The sequence below is a fragment of the Typopeltis vanoorti genome, chromosome 21 (genome assembly GCF_054136105.1).
Source record: "Typopeltis vanoorti isolate ZY-2024b chromosome 21, IOZ_Tvanoo_1.0, whole genome shotgun sequence".
Lineage (NCBI taxonomy): Eukaryota > Metazoa > Arthropoda > Arachnida > Uropygi > Thelyphonidae > Typopeltis > Typopeltis vanoorti.
Window position 1 is genome coordinate 13054479 of NC_143569.1, and position 20036 is coordinate 13074514.

General features: G+C 35.9%; 1 protein-coding gene across 1 annotated transcript in view; it reads right to left on the minus strand.

Moving 5' to 3' along the window:
• Positions 1 to 20036, minus strand: part of LOC150094629 (double-strand-break repair protein rad21 homolog) — a 342589-nt gene that overhangs the window by 53731 nt on the left and 268822 nt on the right. Inside the window, exons 10-12 of the mRNA XM_090411608.1 lie at positions 16351 to 16465; positions 10763 to 10935; positions 1764 to 2114 (exon numbers count right to left, since the gene is read on the minus strand). Of these exons, the coding sequence (XP_090267734.1) occupies positions 1764 to 2114; positions 10763 to 10935; positions 16351 to 16465 (639 nt within the window). The remainder of the gene's footprint in view (positions 1 to 1763; positions 2115 to 10762; positions 10936 to 16350; positions 16466 to 20036) is intronic.

Genomic DNA, 20036 nt, shown 5'->3' on the forward strand with positions numbered 1-20036 from the left:
CCATAATGCATAGCATTGTACGCATCTGAAAGGAGGTGCGCTTTGCATTATGGGATACAAAGGCAATTAATGTGAAATCACTAGCCTATATACTGAAGATACTCCATACACAAACTTTGCTTGCTTACACCTGAATAAAGGATTAAACAAAAATAAATGTCTTGGAATATTTAACTGACAATAATCAAATTTTAATTCACTAACAGACAAAGCATCTGCCATCTTGCTTTTGATGCCTATCAGTGTATGTTGCACTTCCTTTAAAGAGTTTGGAAGAAAAGTGAAACAAGCAAGCACACATAAATGCTACACGCTTCTACAATAGCTACCACACATAAAACCACACAGTCAATTATCACACATAAAATCCCACTTTCAGACTGATGAAGGAAAATATTTTAATCTGTGCCCAAGGATTGCTTGCACCAGCATATTTGGCACCAGCCACCTTTGCCTTGACATGTGCATATCAAAATAACTTGCAGCAAAAGTGGTTCAAGATGTAGGTGCATTAAAATTTTTGATATCTTAAACTTAAACTCAAAATTTCCTGTGTACAGATTTTTTTTGAATTAGTAGCACACTCCAAATACTATTTCCATGTAAAAGTGTTTCTGTGTACTGAGAAGCTGATGTCCTAATCTCACAAGAAGATTTTTAAATTATTAAAATCCATTGTGCTTTTTTTTTAAATAATTTGTTTTCTGATTTTTTTTTTTTTTCAGCTAGTTCTGAATGAAAATATCCATACAAATTTCAGCTTCTAATCCACATCGGAGTAGGATAACATTTTTATCTGCTGAACATATACTCCTTTAACTTGCCTTCTTATAATGAAAAAAAAAAAAAAAGTGCAACATGTTACTTGTTCGGTGCTCTAAAAATAAGTAAAAAATTGTCGGCCTGGCTGGCTGAGTGGTTAGCATATCCGCTCACCAGCCAAAAGGCTGCTGGTTTGAATCCCGCCGTGGGCATGGATGTTTGTGATTGTCTGTGAAAATATTAGTGGTGGTGATCGGCAGTAGATGGCGTTGGTGTAGATGATGAATGTAGTTATAGTTGATGGATTGAGTGGTGGTTAAAAGACTCCCTCGATGAGTCTTTTAACTCCCTGGAGGTGTTATGTAATAATAATAATCACTTTTTTTTTGATCGGTTATGACTAAAAAAAAAAGTGACTATAAACATACCCAAGATATGCACAAAGATATTTAAATTGCCTTAAAAATATGATTTATATGATTAAGGACAATTATGAATTATGAAATAAAAAGAAAAAAATATGATATAAATTCAAATTTCAATTTTTTGAAAATCATAATTATGCCAGCAATTGCTTTTAACCAAATAAGCATTGATATCAGTGGCTAAAATCTAGTTACAGTATGGAATAAATGTAAGTGAAAAAACTTGTTATCCAGAATTTATTATTCCCAGACAGCTTGAATACCATGTTACTATTGAAGTTTTATTTACAATACACAAATCTAATTCCTTACCACCTTCAGTCCTAGGCCATTAACTTCTAACTCTGGACAAATTCTGCATGCTTAACTTGTAACTTATGTAAATACACTGCAGTAAAATATATGAGGTTATTGTCATCTTCTTTTAGAAACAGAATCTTTTGAAAACATAATTCATAACTTTAATTATTCTATCATTTTCTATGTATAGAGTGCAATTAAGCTTCATTTAATTCATTATTTTGCAAAGAAACAAATCAGAAAATAAAAACAAAGTACAGCATTCTCACAACTTACTGGACCCATGCTTGCAGGAGCTGTATAGTCATCCTCTTCTTCTATGAGTTTACAATTTGAATAATGCTCTGTCAGTTTTTCATCTTGATCACAACTTTCTTGAATATTTTTGTTCTCTAGAGGGTTGTTTTCTTCTACATCATCAATGCATCTAGAACTATTAACAGGAACATCTGGCAAGTCTTGTTGCTGATGATGACAACTCTTTACTTCTAGTGCAAACTTATTTGGATCAGATTGTGGTGGTGATGGTGTTGGTGGTGGAAGTGGTGGTGGTGGTGTTGGTGGTGGAGGAAGATCATCAATAAATGGTACGGGCTGAGTTATTGCTGTTGCTGATTCAGGTTGCAACTGAAATCAAATGAAAATATGAAAAAATTTCAATGTATAAATTTCTATAAATAAAGAAAATATGGAAATAAGAGAAGAGAAAATTATTGAAAAACAAAATTTTTAGAATAACTATAAATGAAAATGTTACCCACCGAAGCAGGCAATGCCATAGCACTAATAGCTGTTGACGGTTTTTCCACTTGGTTATACTATAAATTAAAGATACCAAAAATTATATTCTTGGTTTAATCCTTTATCAAAGTGTAAGCAAACAATGCATAATGCATAGCACTATACATGTCAGTAAGGATATGTGCTTTGCATTATGGGATACTAAGGCAAGTGATGTGAAGTCATTAGAAGTCATGTGAAGTCTTCATGCATAAACTTTGTTGGAAGTTTTTCCACGTGGTTATACTATAAATCAGTGGTTCTCAAACTGGGTGCCGCAAGTATGCCACAAGGGTGCTGCGAAATTTTGAATCGTTTATTTGAAAAAAGCAAAATATTCAATTGCCACAAATAACTAAATCAAAAACAAAAAAATTATATATTTTGATTTTAATGGATGAAGCATATATAAAAATTATAATTTTTTGTATCACTCTTATATTATATCCTGGGATTTCATTAGATCATCGCGTGTCGTAGTAACTAGATATGTGACAGCACATAAATACTGGGGAAAATGAACTAACGAATGGTTAGTTGTCCTGCTGTCTGTGTTAGTATTTCTCTGTTCAGTGTGACAAGTATTATACATGATCATTTCCCCTAAACAAAAATCATGAGTCTTTTGTCATCGGTGAGAATAAATGAAGTACGATATTAAAGTCGTTAAATTCAGTGAATAGAGGTTTTGCTTATTGTTATATATTCCAACTATAACGAGAGACATCGTAAACAAATGTTTTTCCTTTTTTCATCCAGAAAAAAAATGATTTACTTGAAATAAATTTTAAAATAAAATATTAAAGTTACATATGCCCTTCAAAATCATGAATAATTTTTTTCTTAAAAAAAGAAGAAGTGAAGACGATCAAGAAATGTCTACTTGTAGCAAAGCTAATGAACCAATTCGCACTAATAAATTATCAAAAACTGATACTTGCATTAATGAATTGACTATTTTTAATGTTCAGCAACAAAAAAGCACTAATGAAACAATAGAAAAACAGAAAGAACAACTTCATGTAAAAAGGGAACAATGAAAAAGAATGTAAAAACTCATTTATATCAAGAGAGCTATCTAAAAATGGGATTTACGTGGTGTGGTGATAAATTAATTCCCAGACCTAAGTATTTTGTGTGGTTTGGGTCTATCAAATGAGACTATGATTCCTAGCAAATTATTGCAACATTTCTCCACAAAACATGACAACTTGTCGAATAAAAATCCTGAATATTTCAAAGAGTTAATAAGATTACAAGAAAAACAAAGTAAAAGTTTTGTAAGAAAGTTTACAATTTCCGACCGAGTTCAAGAAGCAAGTTATTTAGTCGCTGAAATAATTGCGAAGGAAATGAAGCCTCATACTATCTGCGAAACCTTGATTTGTCCGGCCTGTTCAGCAATTGTGAGAACAATTTTTGGTACTGAGGCAGAAGAAGAAATAAAGAAGATTCCATTATCAAATGATACTATGAGTAGATGTATTAATGATCTGTCAGTCGATATTGAAAAGTCAGTTATAACCAAAATAATCAATCAAAATTTTTCAGTTTGCAGTTAGATGAGTCAACTGATATCGGTGGTAAAGTACACTTACTTTTTTTATTCAATTCATTCAAGATGATAAAATTATCGAAGAATTTCTATGCTGCAAGGAATCCGAAAAAAACTACGACAGGAAAAGATGGTTTTGATATAATGAAAACATATTTTAATACAAATGGTCTATCTTGGAAAACTTGTGTGGGTATATGTACAGATGGTGCACCTTCTATATTTGGAATTACAAAAGGGTTTGTTTCCTTTGCTAGAAAAGAAAATGAGAACATTATAATGACTCATTGCTTCATTCATCATGAATCACTGGTGGCAAAGACAATAGGCTTGGAATTAAAAAGTGTATTAGAAGAAATCATTCAGATGGTTAATTATATCAAGGCCAGACCATTAAAATCTAGAATATTTGCAGGACTATGTGAAGAGATGCAATCTCATTACAAGAATCTTCTTCTTCATACCAAAGTAAGATGGCTTTCAAAAGGTCGCGTATTGGATCGTTTTTTTTGAACTTAAAGAAGAAATATTAATGTTTTTCCAAAATGAAGGCAAACCAGAATTCTATAAATTATTACAAGATGATTTTTGGTGTTCCAAACTAGCCTATTTAACAGACATATTCGATCATCTGAACAAGCTGAACTCCAACATGCAAGGAAGAAATGAGAATATTTTGACATCTACAGATAAAATTAAAGCTTTTAAAGATAAAATAAAAATGTGGAAGATAAAATTAAGCACCAACAATGTAGAAATGTTCCTTAAAGTTGCCTCCAGAAAATGTAAGAACACTGATCTGCAAAAGCTTATTTACAGTCATTTAACATCATTAGAAGAAAAAATTAACCATTATTTTCCAGACATTTCAGTTAATTTATACGATTGGATTCAAAGTCCATTTGTAGAGTCAACATCAGCAATGAGTGAGTTAAGTCTTATAGAAGCCGAAGAATTAATTGATATAAGTAACGATCGTATGTTGATACTGAAGCATTCAGAAATGTGTCTGAATTCATTTTGGATAACAATTATGAAGGAGTACCCCAATATAGGATTCAAAGCACTTAACAGCTTATTGCAATTTTCTACATCTTATTTGTGTGAACTGGGTTTTTCTGCACCTGTAAATATTAACAACGAAGAGAGGAAGGCTAAAGGCCCTTGAAAATGAGATGAGAATATGACTCTTAAAAACAAGGCCTAATATCAAAGAAATATGCAAACAATACCAGGTACATATTTCACATTAAGTTCATATTTTATTATCTGAACCTTTATAATAGATTTTGTTTTGTATATTTTTGGGTTGTTTGAAAATAAACCAATTTAGTTTAAATAAAATCTGTTTTCTTTTAATTAAACATGCTTTCCTTCATATCTTTAATATCTGTAATATCAATTTATTTATGGGTTATGTATGCGAGTCTTTCAGAATCAATTAGTCGGCACTTTACTCTCTATAAAAAGCAAATAATACTACGGGTGCCATGAAATTTATTTATTGATTTTAGTGTGCCACCAGACAAAAAAGTTTGAGAACCACTGCTATAAATTAAAGATACCAAGAAATTATATACTTGGTTTAATCCTTTATCCCAGTGTAAGCAAACAGTGCTCCTGAAGTATTTTCAGGACTGAGGCAACTCGTATAAAGAAGCTAATGATTTGCCTTAGTATCCCATAATGCAAAACACATATCCTTACAGACATGTATAATGCTATGCATTATGGGAAGAGTCACTACTTAGACCTATTTCGACCTCTATTGAGGTCTCATCGGTGGGAGCCATACCCAGATGTGATACTAAGGATGAAGTAATGCAGAAGTCATATTTTCATATACAAGTAGCCAAAAGGTGGTGCACCTTATTATTAAAATATTCAGGATTAGAGAAAGTTGTTGGAAGTTTTTTCACTTGGCAAGGAGATGTGCTTTGCATTATGAGATTCTAAGGCAAGTGATGTGAAGTCATTAGCTTCTTTATACAGTTGTCCCATCCTGAAAATAGTTTAGGCGCAAACTTGTTTGCTTACACTGGGATAAAGGATTAAACTAAGTATATAATTTCTTGGTATCTTTAATTTATAGTATAACCAAGTAAAAACTTCCAACAAAGTTTATCCTTACACTTGGATAAAGGATTAAACCAAGTGGAAAAACTTCCAACTACTTTCTCTAATCCAGAGTATTTTAATTTATTTATTCATATGGAGTTTCCTTCCTTTTCCCACCATCCCTATTGGGGCAAGTTGAGTCCCGTCATGGGGAGTTAAGTATTTATGGCTGTAGATCCGTGTGTGTTCACACCGCTGGTTTGCCTGCTTGCGGGATGAAAAACCCCTGATAAACTGGGGGGGGGGGTAAAACCTTGCTGTCCAACTTGGCTATGGCTGAGGAAAATCCTTAAGCTCCCCACGTTGGCAATGGGAATCGAACCTAGGACACTCCTTCCCCAGGCATATAGTTGTGAAGTGCAAAGCCACTAGGCTAACCGCGCAGACAGTATTTTAATAATAAGGCGTGACACCTTTTGGCTACTTGTATATGAAAATATGACTTCTGCATTACTTCAACGTTAGTATCACATTTGGATCTGGCTCTCAATGATGACACCTCAATAAAGGTCAAAACTGGTCTGGGTAGTGACCCATCCCATAATGCATAGCATTATACATGTCCACAAGGAGATGTGCTTTGCAGTATGGGATATTAAGGCAAGTAAGGCATGCCTGATGGAGTGGTGTGAGCAAGAACGGTCAATGCGTTTAAGGAGTGGTATGATAGACTTTGTGTTTCCTAGGAGGGACCTCCCTTGATGAGTCTTGATAGCTGGTGTTTCTTAGAAAGGACCTCCCACGATGAGTCTTTTGACTCCATGGAAGCCTGAATAATAATAATAATAAAGTGATATGAAGTTATTACCTTCTTAATGCAGTTGCCCCAGTCAAAAAAATAGTTCAGGCAAAAACTTGTTTGCTTACCCTTGGATAAAGGATTAAGCCAAGAATATAATTTCTTATCATCTTTAATTTATTGCCTTAACACAAAAATTCAAAGTAAGCAAATGATTTATAATAGGAGGTTTTTGTAATCATCATACTTTCAATTCATTTTTATGTTTTTAATTTTTGATTCTCACTTGCCTACCTAGGCATTTTCACAGTTAAAAATAAAAGTTAATCATCTTTTTATACAACTTTCACTGTTGACTTTTTATATCTATTCAATATACACTATTCCTCCTACAGGTTTAAATTTGGAAGGCTTGTTCAGAAGACTGAGGGTAGCAGAACTACCACTGTACTATATCATCGCCAGGCTAGTAACCTGACATGGAGAACATTAATCTACTTTTAAGCCAACCAACAGAGAAAGGTAATTGAAAAGAATCTATGGAAAACAACTCTGGAATGGAAAATGTAAAACAAAAAATGGAAACAACAAAATATAATACATAGAGCAAACTGGAATGTAAGAGGAATAGCATATAAAGAAATAGAATTGTATCAAATATTAAATGAAAGAAATTTTCAAATAGCCGTAATCACTGGAACAAAAAAGAAATTAATAGCAACCAGGAGAACTGAAAATTTGAATGTAATGTACTCATATAGTGGAGTCAACAGAGACCAAAGAGCATAAGCAGGTGTTATGATTTGGATTCATAATTCTCTTTCAAAACAGTTAAAACATAATAAATTATGGAATGAACAAATAATAGAAGCTAGAATGAAAACAGATAGAGGATATTTAATAATAATTGATTTATATGCCCAAGAAGAAGGAAGAGAAGATGATAATATTGAATTTTTTAATCAATTGCAAAATGTATAGAATAAAATAAATAAAAATGATTACGTAACATTGTGAATTTAGATTAAGAGTGACTGACCTGCAGAGGGAGATAGATGAGTTGAAAGAGGAGGTGGAATGTCTTGTGAATGAGAGCAGAAGTATAAAAGATAAGATTAGGAGAATGGAAGAGATAAATGCAAGGCGAACACAATCAGAAAGTTGAGGAGAAAGAAGAAACGTGCTTCTTCTAAACTTTCTGAAGAATTACTTCTTCAAAAGAGTGCAATCTATAGAAGAGCTATAGATTGCACTCTTTATGAAATACATAAGAGGGAAGATATTCCAGAGACAGAAGTAGAAGGAACGAATGAAGACGAAATTTTGTTGAGCTTGGGCTTGAACCGTGAATGAGTGTTGAACTATAAAGTTTTTTCACTTAGTTATTTTGTTGAGCTTGGGCTTGAACTGTGAATGAGTGTTGAACTATAAAGTTTTTTCACTTAGTTATACTATAAATTAAAGATGCCAAGAAATTATATTCTTGGTTTCATCCTTTATCCAAGTGAAAGTAAAGTTTGTGCATGAAGTAACTTCATGACTGGGCTACTTGTATATAGAGGCTAATGACTCCAAATCAAAATCAATTGACGAAGTATCCCATAATGCAATGCACATATCCTTACGGACATGTATAATGCTATGCATTATGGGGAAGGCCACTTTCCAGACCAGTTTCGACCTTTATTGAGGTTTCATCAGTGGGAGCCAGACCCAGAAGAGATACTAAGGTTGAAATAATGTAGAAGTCATATATCATCTGTATACAAGTAGTGAAAAGATGTCACACCTTATTACTAAAATACTCTGGATTAGAGATAGATGTCGAAAGTTTTTTCCCATTCCATGATGCATACCATTAGACATGTCCATAAGGATATGTGCCTTGCATTATGGGATACTAAGACAATTGATGTGAAGTCATTATCCTCTATATACAAGCAACCCAGTCATGATGTTACTTCACATGCAAATTTTGTTTGCTTACACTTGTATAAAGGATGAAACCAATAATATAATTTCTTGGCATCTTTAATTTAGAATGTTAAACTGTTTTTGCACATATTTTAACAGATTTATATCAATTCAGATGAAGTCACCATGGAAATATTTGTAGACAATGCAAGTCACAGAAACTGTGTGAGAGAGAGGAGAGTGAACTGGTAAGAAATGACTCATTAATCATTAGTAACACTCTGAGTATTAAAAAAAAAATTCTCTGAGGAGGCAATATTTATGTTAACAGAGAGAGAGAGAGAGAGAGAGAGAGAGAGAGATCAGAGGTTAGAGTAACTTCTCAAGTAGGGAAATGATAAGGAAATCTCATCTTTTCTAGAGATTTGGTTGTTTTCAAAAGTAAGACTGAAAATAATAAGACAAAGTTTGCATTTTACTAGCAATGAAATTAACAAGCTTAAATGTAGCACATCACTAGAGAAAGGTTTGAATAACAGCATTCTGGGCTGTAGAAAGTTGATAGTCTTGAAGTTTTGGTGATCTGCAAAGTGCAAGATTTGTCAAATGACAAAGAGGAGTACCATATAATATCATCAGCAAAACTGTGTATAAGATTTGCAATCAACTAGATGTCACTGTTATACAGAAACCCTAGAGTATGTGAAAGAACAGAGCCTTATGAAACACTAGCATTAGTTGTACTTTTTGAGTTGCACATTTATTTTAAAGTTTGAGGATAAAAGGTCCATCCAATATTCATCATCATCACCATCAATAGTACTAACAGGCACTTAATCACCCATGACCTCCTAACTATTTGGTTCATCCAATGACATGTAGAAACTTGGCATTTGAGTTGCAGATATCATATGATGAGATCATACTTAATAGACCTCTGTGCCAAAGCTAATCAAATTTCTTGGAGATATCAAGAGAAACCACTTGACATTCCCCCCAGACTTTCCATAGCATTTGTCCAAAAGTAGGTGACATAAGTAGATCCTCTGTTGATTAACAATGGCAGACTGCTTACTGGCAATCATTTATTAATTTAGAGACTTCAAGACAGTACCAAGTAGATAAGCTGGATGAAAATGATTTTTTTTATTTTTTATTATTTTTTTCCTTCAGTACTTTAGAAAGAACTGAAGTGAGAGAAACTGGATGATAAATTGTTTGGAGAGATTCCATGCTTTTAAAGCAAAGAGATAAATAGCAGATAATTTCCAGGCTGCAGGACAGATATTTGAAGCAGGACAGTATAAAATGTAACTGTAACTGGGACTAGGAAACCTTCCGCTTTCCAGTCTGGTCAAGATTTACCACACATCTTGACCCTTAACTAGAGTAGTTTACTTTAAGATATTTTCTTTCAGTCTCACGATCTAATGCAGTGTTTCTCAAATTGTGTTCCATGTAAGCCTAGGATTCTGCAAAGGTATAGAAGTTCTCCAGAGCATATAGGCATTTATAATTTGTATCAGATGTAGTTTCTGGAAAAACATTTTCAGCAGATGGCAAAAATAATAATTTCTATTAAACAGACTTACTTCTAGAACAGCTATGTTACTTTATTATTTGTAATATTATGCACCATATGTTTTTTGATTAAAACATTTTGCAAATAATAATTTATTGTCATAATTCCATCATGAAAATTTTTTATGAAACTTTTCATATGAGTTTATAAAAAAAAAAATTATGTCTGGTTCTGCAGTCTCAAAAAGTTTCAGAAACACTGGCCTGTTGGCTGGGGAATATATCAAAAGTAATAACAGGCTAACTAATATGAAGATTAGTTAGTCTGTTAGTAAAAATTTGTTAGTGTAAGTTAGTGTAAATTTGTTTACTGTTTCCTCACATTATATTACATTATGATTAATAATGTAATATAACAATAGGTTTACAATGTTTCTTGGGTGAAATGACATAAAAAATAAAATAACAAAAGAGTACTATCAATAAAATGAATGCATACATTTTAATTAATAATATAATATTACAATAATAACAAAATATACAATTAACACCGTAAGTTATGTTCAGCAACACCAATAAATGCCAAGCTGGCAACTTTCTCCAAAAATTTTCATATGCATTACTTAAAAAGTGAAAGCAAAGTCTTACTGTAATTTGATCTTGTGGTGGAGATAGAACTTCAGCTTCACATGATTCTACCCTTAACTGAATTCCAGATTCTTTAGAAGGCATAGTGCATCTTTCATTTGATTGATTTGTTTCATTTGTTATTATTGATGGCTCTTCTATCATTTCTTCTTGTTTCTTCATTTTCTGATAGCCTGTTAACAGAGTATGAAAACTAAAACTGCATTTAGAAGTAACAGTATGGTTTTTGCTATGTATCTCTGAATTCCAGAGATGTTTCATAATTTATAAAAAAAAAAAAAAAAAAAACTTACAATAAGTTAAAAATTACAGTTAAAATTACAACAAAAAAAATTACAAAAGACCAGGACATCTCTGGTTTAGCAAGATCACGAAAATTTGATATGCATGTTTAATTCACCTCATACTGAAATGGCACTACTCTACAAATACCCAGCTGCTTCTTGGCAGACTTGTCAGATTTAAGGATTTCATAATAATAATAAATGTATTGTTTATATATATATATATAAACTTCTAAACTTCAAACTTCTAACATCCATGTGTGCTATGATCTCGAGAGAAAGATTGTCGAATCTAGGGAAATTTCTCTAGATTCCTCTCATATCAACAACAGCCTGAGTTTCAATCTTTCTGATGCACAAGTTGCCTCTGTTCAGTACTGGTGCACTCACAATAGCATGTAGTATACATTTGTTTGGAACTCAAGCTCGCATTTTGTTTTCAAACATGCTACTGTCTTTTTGTGCTTGTTCTGTTATTACAATTTTAAGTCTCTGTAATTTTTTATATACTTCTTTGATTGCGATACCTGAAGATGTTGATCAATTCAACGAAACTAGCGTACTAGTAGTATCTTTTCAAATATATCATGTCATCTTTTTATCTCTCGGTATCAGTCATTAAAGCTTTTTCATAATATTCCAACCAAGTAAAAATGAATTCTGAAAAAAAAAAAAAAATATATATATGCATATATATATATATATTAAGGATACCAAGTAATTTTATAAGCTTGGTTATATATATACAGGGTGTCCCTGAATTCATGGCCCAGACGTGAGGGGATGGTAGTACACAACGAAACCACCAATATTCGTCACAGAATATGCAGCCACAAACGTAGTGAGGAGTCGGAAATGAAGAACGGACAGACACAGGTTTCCAGAGTGACATTTATTGGAGATCATTACAACAAATGCTCAAACGTCTGCCCACCAATGTTGAAACTCGTGACACAATGACAGAGTAGTGATTGGCATACCTCCTCGTAAACACTGGGCTTGTCACACACTTTGCCAGCTGCGAAGGACAGTCGGGCTACCAGATCCGCTGCGAACTGCATGGGCATCTCGTACACAACACTCTTCAAATATCCCCACAGAAAGAAATCGAGACAAGAAAGATCGGGCAATCTGGGAGGGGCCATGGGATGTGACCACTGCGCCCAATCCATCGGTTTCCAAATGTAGCATTAAGATGCTGACTCACATCCATGCTGAAATGGGTGGGTGTCCCATTGTGCTGGAACCACATATGGGAGCAGATGGCGACTTGAACATCCTGATGCAATTCCGGCAAAACCTGTTGCAAAAAATATGGTACGTTCGCCCATCGAGGCGGTCCAGCAGTAGGTAGGGTCCAATTAACTAGTCATGCATGATCTCCGCACAGACATTGATGGCGAACTGTTGCTGGTTCGACTGCAGATGTGCACCATGGGAGTTCTGGGCCACCCACAAATGTGCATTATGGACATTGACTATACCTCCATATGAGAAAGTTGATTCATCCATAAAGAGCACATGAGCGGGGAAATTGGACTGTACGACACTTTGCTGCAGGAACTACTGGGCGAAATCCATATGCAGGGGATAATCAACAGCTGTCAATACCTGCACTCGCTGCAAGTGATAGGGGGTGTAGCCCTTCTTCATGCAGTACTCGCTAGACACTGTTCCGATGCACAACCAGGCTCCAGGCGGTGGATTGCGTGCTTGCACCTGGGTTATCCGTCACCATACACAAGATGTCCTCGCTCATAGCTGGTGTTATGACCATCCATGCTTGTCTGACATCATGTCGACTGACATGGAATGTGTCTGTCTCACACAGCTGATGGTGCAGTTGGGCAAACATTTTATGATCGGGCACATGCCGCATAGGATATCGCTCACGGTACAGTCTTTGTGCCTCTCTACCATTGCCCTCGGCTATGCCGTACATCAGGTGCATATCAGCTTTCTCTGCATTCGTAAACTGCTCCATTTCGTGTCCAGTTGACGCTGAGAATGCTGGGGTTTGGCCAAACCAGCGTTTTTAAGTGTGCTGCCTCGTCTGCACCCCCTACCAACATTGGGCTGCATTTGCGGCCGCATATTCTATGACAAATATTGGTGGTTTTGGTGTGTACTGCCATCCCCTCAAATTTGGACCATGAATTCAGGGACACCTTGTATACAGTAAAACCCGTTTTTTACACTTTCCAGGGGACTGATGGAAAAAAGTGTAAATAGCAGGAAATGTAATAAACATTAAAAAAAGGCTAAAAGATGACTTACTGCAGTATGTGACTCTACATACTAGATTACAAAATTTAATAACTGAAAATAAATGAATTTACAATTACTTACATTTATCTATTTAAAAAAATCTTTAATTGTTGATTGTTTCTGCTTTTTCTGCACTCTTATAAGTTCCACCTGGCTCTCCACAGTGTGTAAAGCATTAAATTCCCCATCGTCTACTGATGCACTTGCAATATGCCCCCTCAAGACAGAGATAGCTTCCATTGCTTCTTTACTCGTAGGGAATGTAGGTTCTTGATCACAGTCTTCTTCCACTACTTCTTCCTCTTCTTCTTCATCAAGGTGGTTGGAAAGGATGTCTTCTACACTTGGTACCATTGATGAGATCACATCAACATAGTCTTGAAATGAGGAAGACTCATCCATCACATACCAGTTGTTGGGCTCTGACATATTATTATTATTATTATTATTATTTGATACCTCCAGGGAGTCCAAAGACTCATCGAGGGAGAGTGTGCCAACAGCATCGAACGATTGGTCCCCCTTTCAACTACTAACCGTGCTCAAACTTACTTAACTGAGCCATTAGTAGCAGAGGCTCTACCAATCGACCAACCTTTGCCGGCTTCTTCTTCTTCTTCTTCCACAAACGTAACTCCTGCCTTCAGGAAACAGTTGGATATGGTTTCAGGAGTAACATGCAACCATGCTTTGGCCACATAATGCATGGCATCAAGGATTGATATGGTCATTTGTTTTGGGTCCACACCATTATCATTCATAAACACAGCTTTTTCGACTTGTGGTGCAGGTAGAATTTTTTTATATTTCCATTTAAATCCATGGATGATGCCGAGATCTAATGGCTGAAGCTCACCTGTACAATTAGGGGGAAAGAACACTAATCTGATGTTTCTGAGCTCCAGATCTTCTTTGCAGTGATTTGCCCCCATTTTAGTATCCAGAGCATGCATGGTGGATGTGAGGATGCTGTTGGTCATCCATGCTGTGCTGTTGGCATTGTACTCTTAGTAGGCAGATTTTTCACGTTCTTAAAACACCTCGGCTTTTTAAATTTACCAATTACCAGTGGAGGTAATTTTTCTGATCTATCAGCATTGACCACAAGCAAAATAGTTACCCTCTGCTTGCTGAGTTTTCCACCGTGACACTTCTCTCCTTTAAAACACAATGTTTTACTTGGCAGAATATTATAAAAGAGCCCAGTTTCATCAACATTGAAAATATTTTTCGGTTCATAGTCCTGAATAATAGTTTTTAGTTCATATTTCCACTGGTTTACAGTTTCCCATGCAACACTATTACTTTCTCCACACACTTTATTATACACAATATTGTGACGAGTCTTGAAATGATCAATCCATCCATTTGATGCAGTAAAACCATTAATCCCCAACCTCGCAGCAAATTCAAGAGCTTTCGCTCAGAGTATAGTACCATCGACTGGAATAACTGACGCGCTGGTAGAAACAAACCACTCCACCACAAGTTTATCCAATTCATCGTATGTCGATGTCTGGATATATTTTTGTTTTTTTGACATAGCGCCAGATTGCTTTGCATTGAGTTCAATGCTTGCCCTGTTTTTTACTGTCATGTTCAAAGTGGACATGGAGAGTCCAAGATCTTTTGCTAATTGCACACGTGTTCCGGCATGCCAATCTACACGTTGCAGAATTGCCATCTTTTCTTCTACCGAAATACATTTTCTGTCTTTTTTCTCCATGGATCATCTACCACTGCAACTTGAAAGCAACTATCACATGCTAAATTACGTAGCAGAATTTCTGCAATATACCACATGCTTCAGAATAATTGAGACTACGAACACCAACACCGCAAGCTAGTGAAGCGATATTTCACGAACTGTGGTTTATTCACTGATATCTAATATTCACGAGTAACAACTGTTACTTGGTAGAAGTGTGAATGTGATTTCACAATTTGTGTATAATCCTTGTTCATGATTTCGATACAGCACTGTCAATGTGAAATCACATTACAACACGTTATGGGTGCCATGAGCTACTGACAGTTTAAAATTACTGATATGAAAACTTCATGGTATCAATTCGTACTGTGATTGAAAAATCACAGTATCGCTCATCACTGCTGCAAGCGTATAAGTTCCCATGATGACAGAAACAAAACTACAGTCGAAAGCAATGCCATCTGGGAACAGAAATGCCCAGATTTCCACAGAAATCGATTTGAATGAGAGGAAATCGATTCGAAAATCAGCCACCCGAGAAAAAAACGCAAATCACGGGAAATAACATCCACATCAAGTTGTTAATGGTGGGAAAACAATACATCATAATAATAGGCCTTAAGATGGGACCAATGGAAAATGTTGTAAATGGCAGGGTATGTCATATTGCAAGAACGTAAAAACAGGGTTTTAGTGTATATTCTTGTGTTTGAATATTATCCCTTTATCTTTTGTATTAACCACCTAAGTGATACCATAGAGATATCTCAAAAATACATGCTTCATATTTATATTAATTCAATAATGTCTAAAGGTTATAATGAACTTCAAAGGACACTTTGCATCTATGTAATTACAGATGTATATACATGTCAAGTCTAATTCATAAGTTTTAAACTGCACGCTGGTCTGAGTAGTCCTCTGTTATCAGATTGACAGTCCTGGTATTGCAGTGCTTGTGTTCAAGTAACCATTATTTTACTTAATAATGGTCCCAAAGCGCAAGGGCAGTGATTCTGGCAATTTGGATATGCCAAAGAGAAACCGTAAAGTGCTTCTTTTAAGCGAAAAAGGTGAAAGTTCTTGACTTCATAAAATAATAAATAAATAATATATATATATATATATATATATATATATATATATATATATATATATATATATATATATATAAAATATATGCTGAAAGTTCAGAATGAATGATATAGTACTGGATGACTGAAGACTCCTGCAATGAGTCTACTGAATCAATCTATACTTGTTAATATTTTATATTTCATCACTTTAGAATAACAAAGATGTGTTATCCATATTTAAAACATTACCTGAATTTTCTTCATCTTTTTGTTGCTCTAGTTGTTCATCAAGAACCATTCTATCATCTTCCAATCCAAAATCTTCATTTTCCACTCCTCTAGTTGTTAAATGCCGCTGATATAACTATATCAAGCAAAACAATGTAGCTGCTCAGAATATATCATTAAATGACAATTTGTTATTGTGGTGAATTTTATTTGCTAAATTTAACAGCTACATCTAGCATATGCTATTGTTTAATAACACTGGTCAATACATAAATCTTTTTTTCCATAATAATGATATAAAAAAAAAATTTCCATCATCATTATTATTATTATTCAGGCCTCCATGGAGTCAAAAGACTCATCACGGTAGGTCCTTCCTAGGAAACACAAAGTCTATCATACCACTCCTTAAACTCATTCACCGTTCTCACTCACACCGCTCTATCAGGCAATGCATTCCACGGTTCAACCACTGTCCATACAAAGAAACCACTCCTCACCCTCTTGCTCACAGCGTCCTTTCGTAACTTCCAGGGATGGCCCCTTGTCATCACTCCTTGTTGTTGTTCAACCAAGCAAAAGAACTTCCCAATGTCAACCCTGTAACCGCCTCTCAACAGTTTAACAGTCTCAATCATATTCTATCTACCAAACTCTACACTCCACATTCCCTCAACTGATCCTCATAACTAACATTGTACAGTCCTGAAACCATCTTTGTTATCTGCTTCTGTAACCTTTCCACAGTTAATTTATCCCCTTCAAATCTTGTGAATCAAATCTGAGAGCAATAGGCTAAGCGTGGTCTGATCAGGGTCTTATATAACAGAATGATAACTCTTTTATCTCTGCAGGTCAGTGTCCTTCTCATTATTGCAGGAATCCTCTGTGTCACCTTCACCACCTTTGCAATATGTCCCTTAAATTTCAGGTTTCTATCAATCATCAACCCAAGATCTCTTGTCTCCCTTACTTCCTCCAGTATAGCACCTCCAATAGAGTATGCAGCATCCCCATCGATGGTTTCCAAACCTCAAGACTTTACATTTTGCTGCATTAAACCGACACCTCCATTCATTTGCCCATCTGTTTAGCCTACTCAAATCCTCTTGCAGGGCTAACATATCTGCACTATTACTAATAACCCTTTCCAGCTTCACATCATCTGCAAACAACTGAATATCCCATTGCAATCCACTGACAATGTCATTGATATAAAGGTTAAACAATATAGGTCCCAGTACTGAGCCCTGTGGGACCCCACTTGTAACCTTCTGCCTCCTTGAAATTTCCCCACCATACACAACTCTTTGATATCTATCAGATAGCCAATCCTGAATCCAGTTGACCAACCTGACATCCCATGTGCTACAACTTAAATATCAGTTTATCCTGTGGCACCCTGTCAAATGCCTTCGCTAAGTCCAAGAAAATAGCAGTATATGCCTTTCCCTCATCTACTGCTCTTGTAACTTTATTATAAAAGGCTAGCATATTACTAAAACAAAAGCACCCCTTAACAAATCCATGTTGATTCTAACAGATAACATTACCCTCATCTGCCCAATGCTGTATACGGTCCCTCACTAATTTCTCCAAGATGTTAACAACTACTGATGACACACAAACTGGCCTATAATTAGACACTTCCAGTCTGCTACCACCCTTATGCAATTCACTATGGCAATATGGAATACAGCTTGCTAACGCTGCTAACAAATATTCCTTCACAATTTTCCAAGCACTAATGATATCCCGGCCTTCCAATTCCTCCCTCCATGAAACTTCCCCAAGTTGATATCTAAGACTATTATAATCACTTGCCTTATAATTCACATACGTTCCAGTCTCTTTGATACTCCGACATGTGTATTCATCTTCCAAGTCAAAACCACATGGTGCTCTCTAACTGGTGGGAGAGATGTCATCTCAGTTATTATCAACTCTTCTGATGCTATGACCAAATCCAAAACTCTTGAACTGAAGTTGAATAGAACTTCTCTCTATTACATGTTGGCTTAGCCATTTGTCCCTCAAGAATTCCAGAAATTCCATTCCCTTATTGCTACATGCATCTTCCTCTCCCCAATTTATACTGCTGTAGTTAAAATCTCCCATAACAATCATTCTTCTTGCACTTGCCAAGCTCAACTGTCTAAACATCTCCTGGTCCCTACCCTCTGTACGCCTTGGTTTGTAGCAACACTCCACTAAATATCCTGTGTTGCCCATCTGTACCTCACACCATATGCTTTCAAAATCATTAGTGTCACAGCCGTCCAAAACCTCCACTCTTAGAGGACATAAGTCGTCACATATCATAAGCAGTACTCCACCACCAAGCTTTCCTTTCCTATCCTGCTGAAAAATGCTGTGTCCTGCTACTTCTATTCCTGTTATTATATCTTCTTCTGTCAACCATGTCTCAGTGATCCCAATAATCTTTGGCCAGGTTGATGCTATCAGTGCCACCAATTCATCTCCTTTATTCTGGATACTCCTGGCATTAATATAAACCATAAAAATGTCACTGTTTCTATACCTAGCATTATCCCCTCTAGACTCCACCGGGCTCAGCGTTACCTGATGTCATCCTCAAGTACTTGGGAGAAGGCGGGATGACATCAGGTCCTTGGGAATGGGTACTTCTCCCAAGTACCCATTCCCACCAGAGGCCACCCCTGCTACCATCCATCCTGGATATTCTAGTTTCTCTGTATTGACACACCGACTTGGTCAGAACAGCACTCTCTCTCCAGATGCCTATGTCCTTCCTCATTCAAATGTTAGCGGTCACTTGCATACAATTCCTTCCTGTCCTCCAAGCATCCATGGATTACAGTCCTCTCTTCTGACACATTCTAGCTATTATGTTATTAAATATTACTGCTTTTCTGCTCAGCTCGTCACTATAATACCTAGGCAACACACATACTATCTTTCTTCTCTGTCTTCTTTCATACAACCTCAAGCAACAATCTCATATTTCTCACTGCCCAATTTACATTGCCTCACAAATCATTCATTCCTACCATCACAATCTCATCCACCCTTTCACCACTCTAAATTGCCATAGCCACACTTTCCATCGTTCCTCCAGGCAAACACTCCTCATGCATCCTATCTTGCACACCACAGATCATTGAGTCCCCATACTTTACACCTCTTACCACCCTGTTCCTCAATTATTCACCTGCATTCCTCACACACTCTCTCTCTCCTCTAACACTTTCTCTCTGTGTTCCCCTACTTATCTGCCTTCCTGACATCACTCTATCCCTGGTTCCAGTGCTCCCTCGCATTCTTCTCATTCCCTCTCTCCTACTGTTTCCATTCTCTCCTCTTCTATTATTCCCACAACTCTCTCTCTCATTCCCTCTCTTCTACTGTTCCTCTTCTATCATTCCCATAACTCTCTCTCACTCCTGCCCTGATTTGCCTTGCATTCATCTCTTCCATTCGCCTAATCTCATCTTTCACACTTCTCATCTCATTCCACTTGCTCTTTACCTCATCTCTCTCTCTGCAAGTCAGCCACTCTTAATTGCCATTCATCCTCCCAATTGAGACCATCTCCCAAAACTTCACAATCGTTCAACCTTTCCACACTCCCCGCTCTCATTATTTTATTCATGTTTCTTTCGCTATTCTTGCCCTCTATCATACCGCTCATCTCTCTAATTGGAGAATTTCCTGCCTCTGACTCA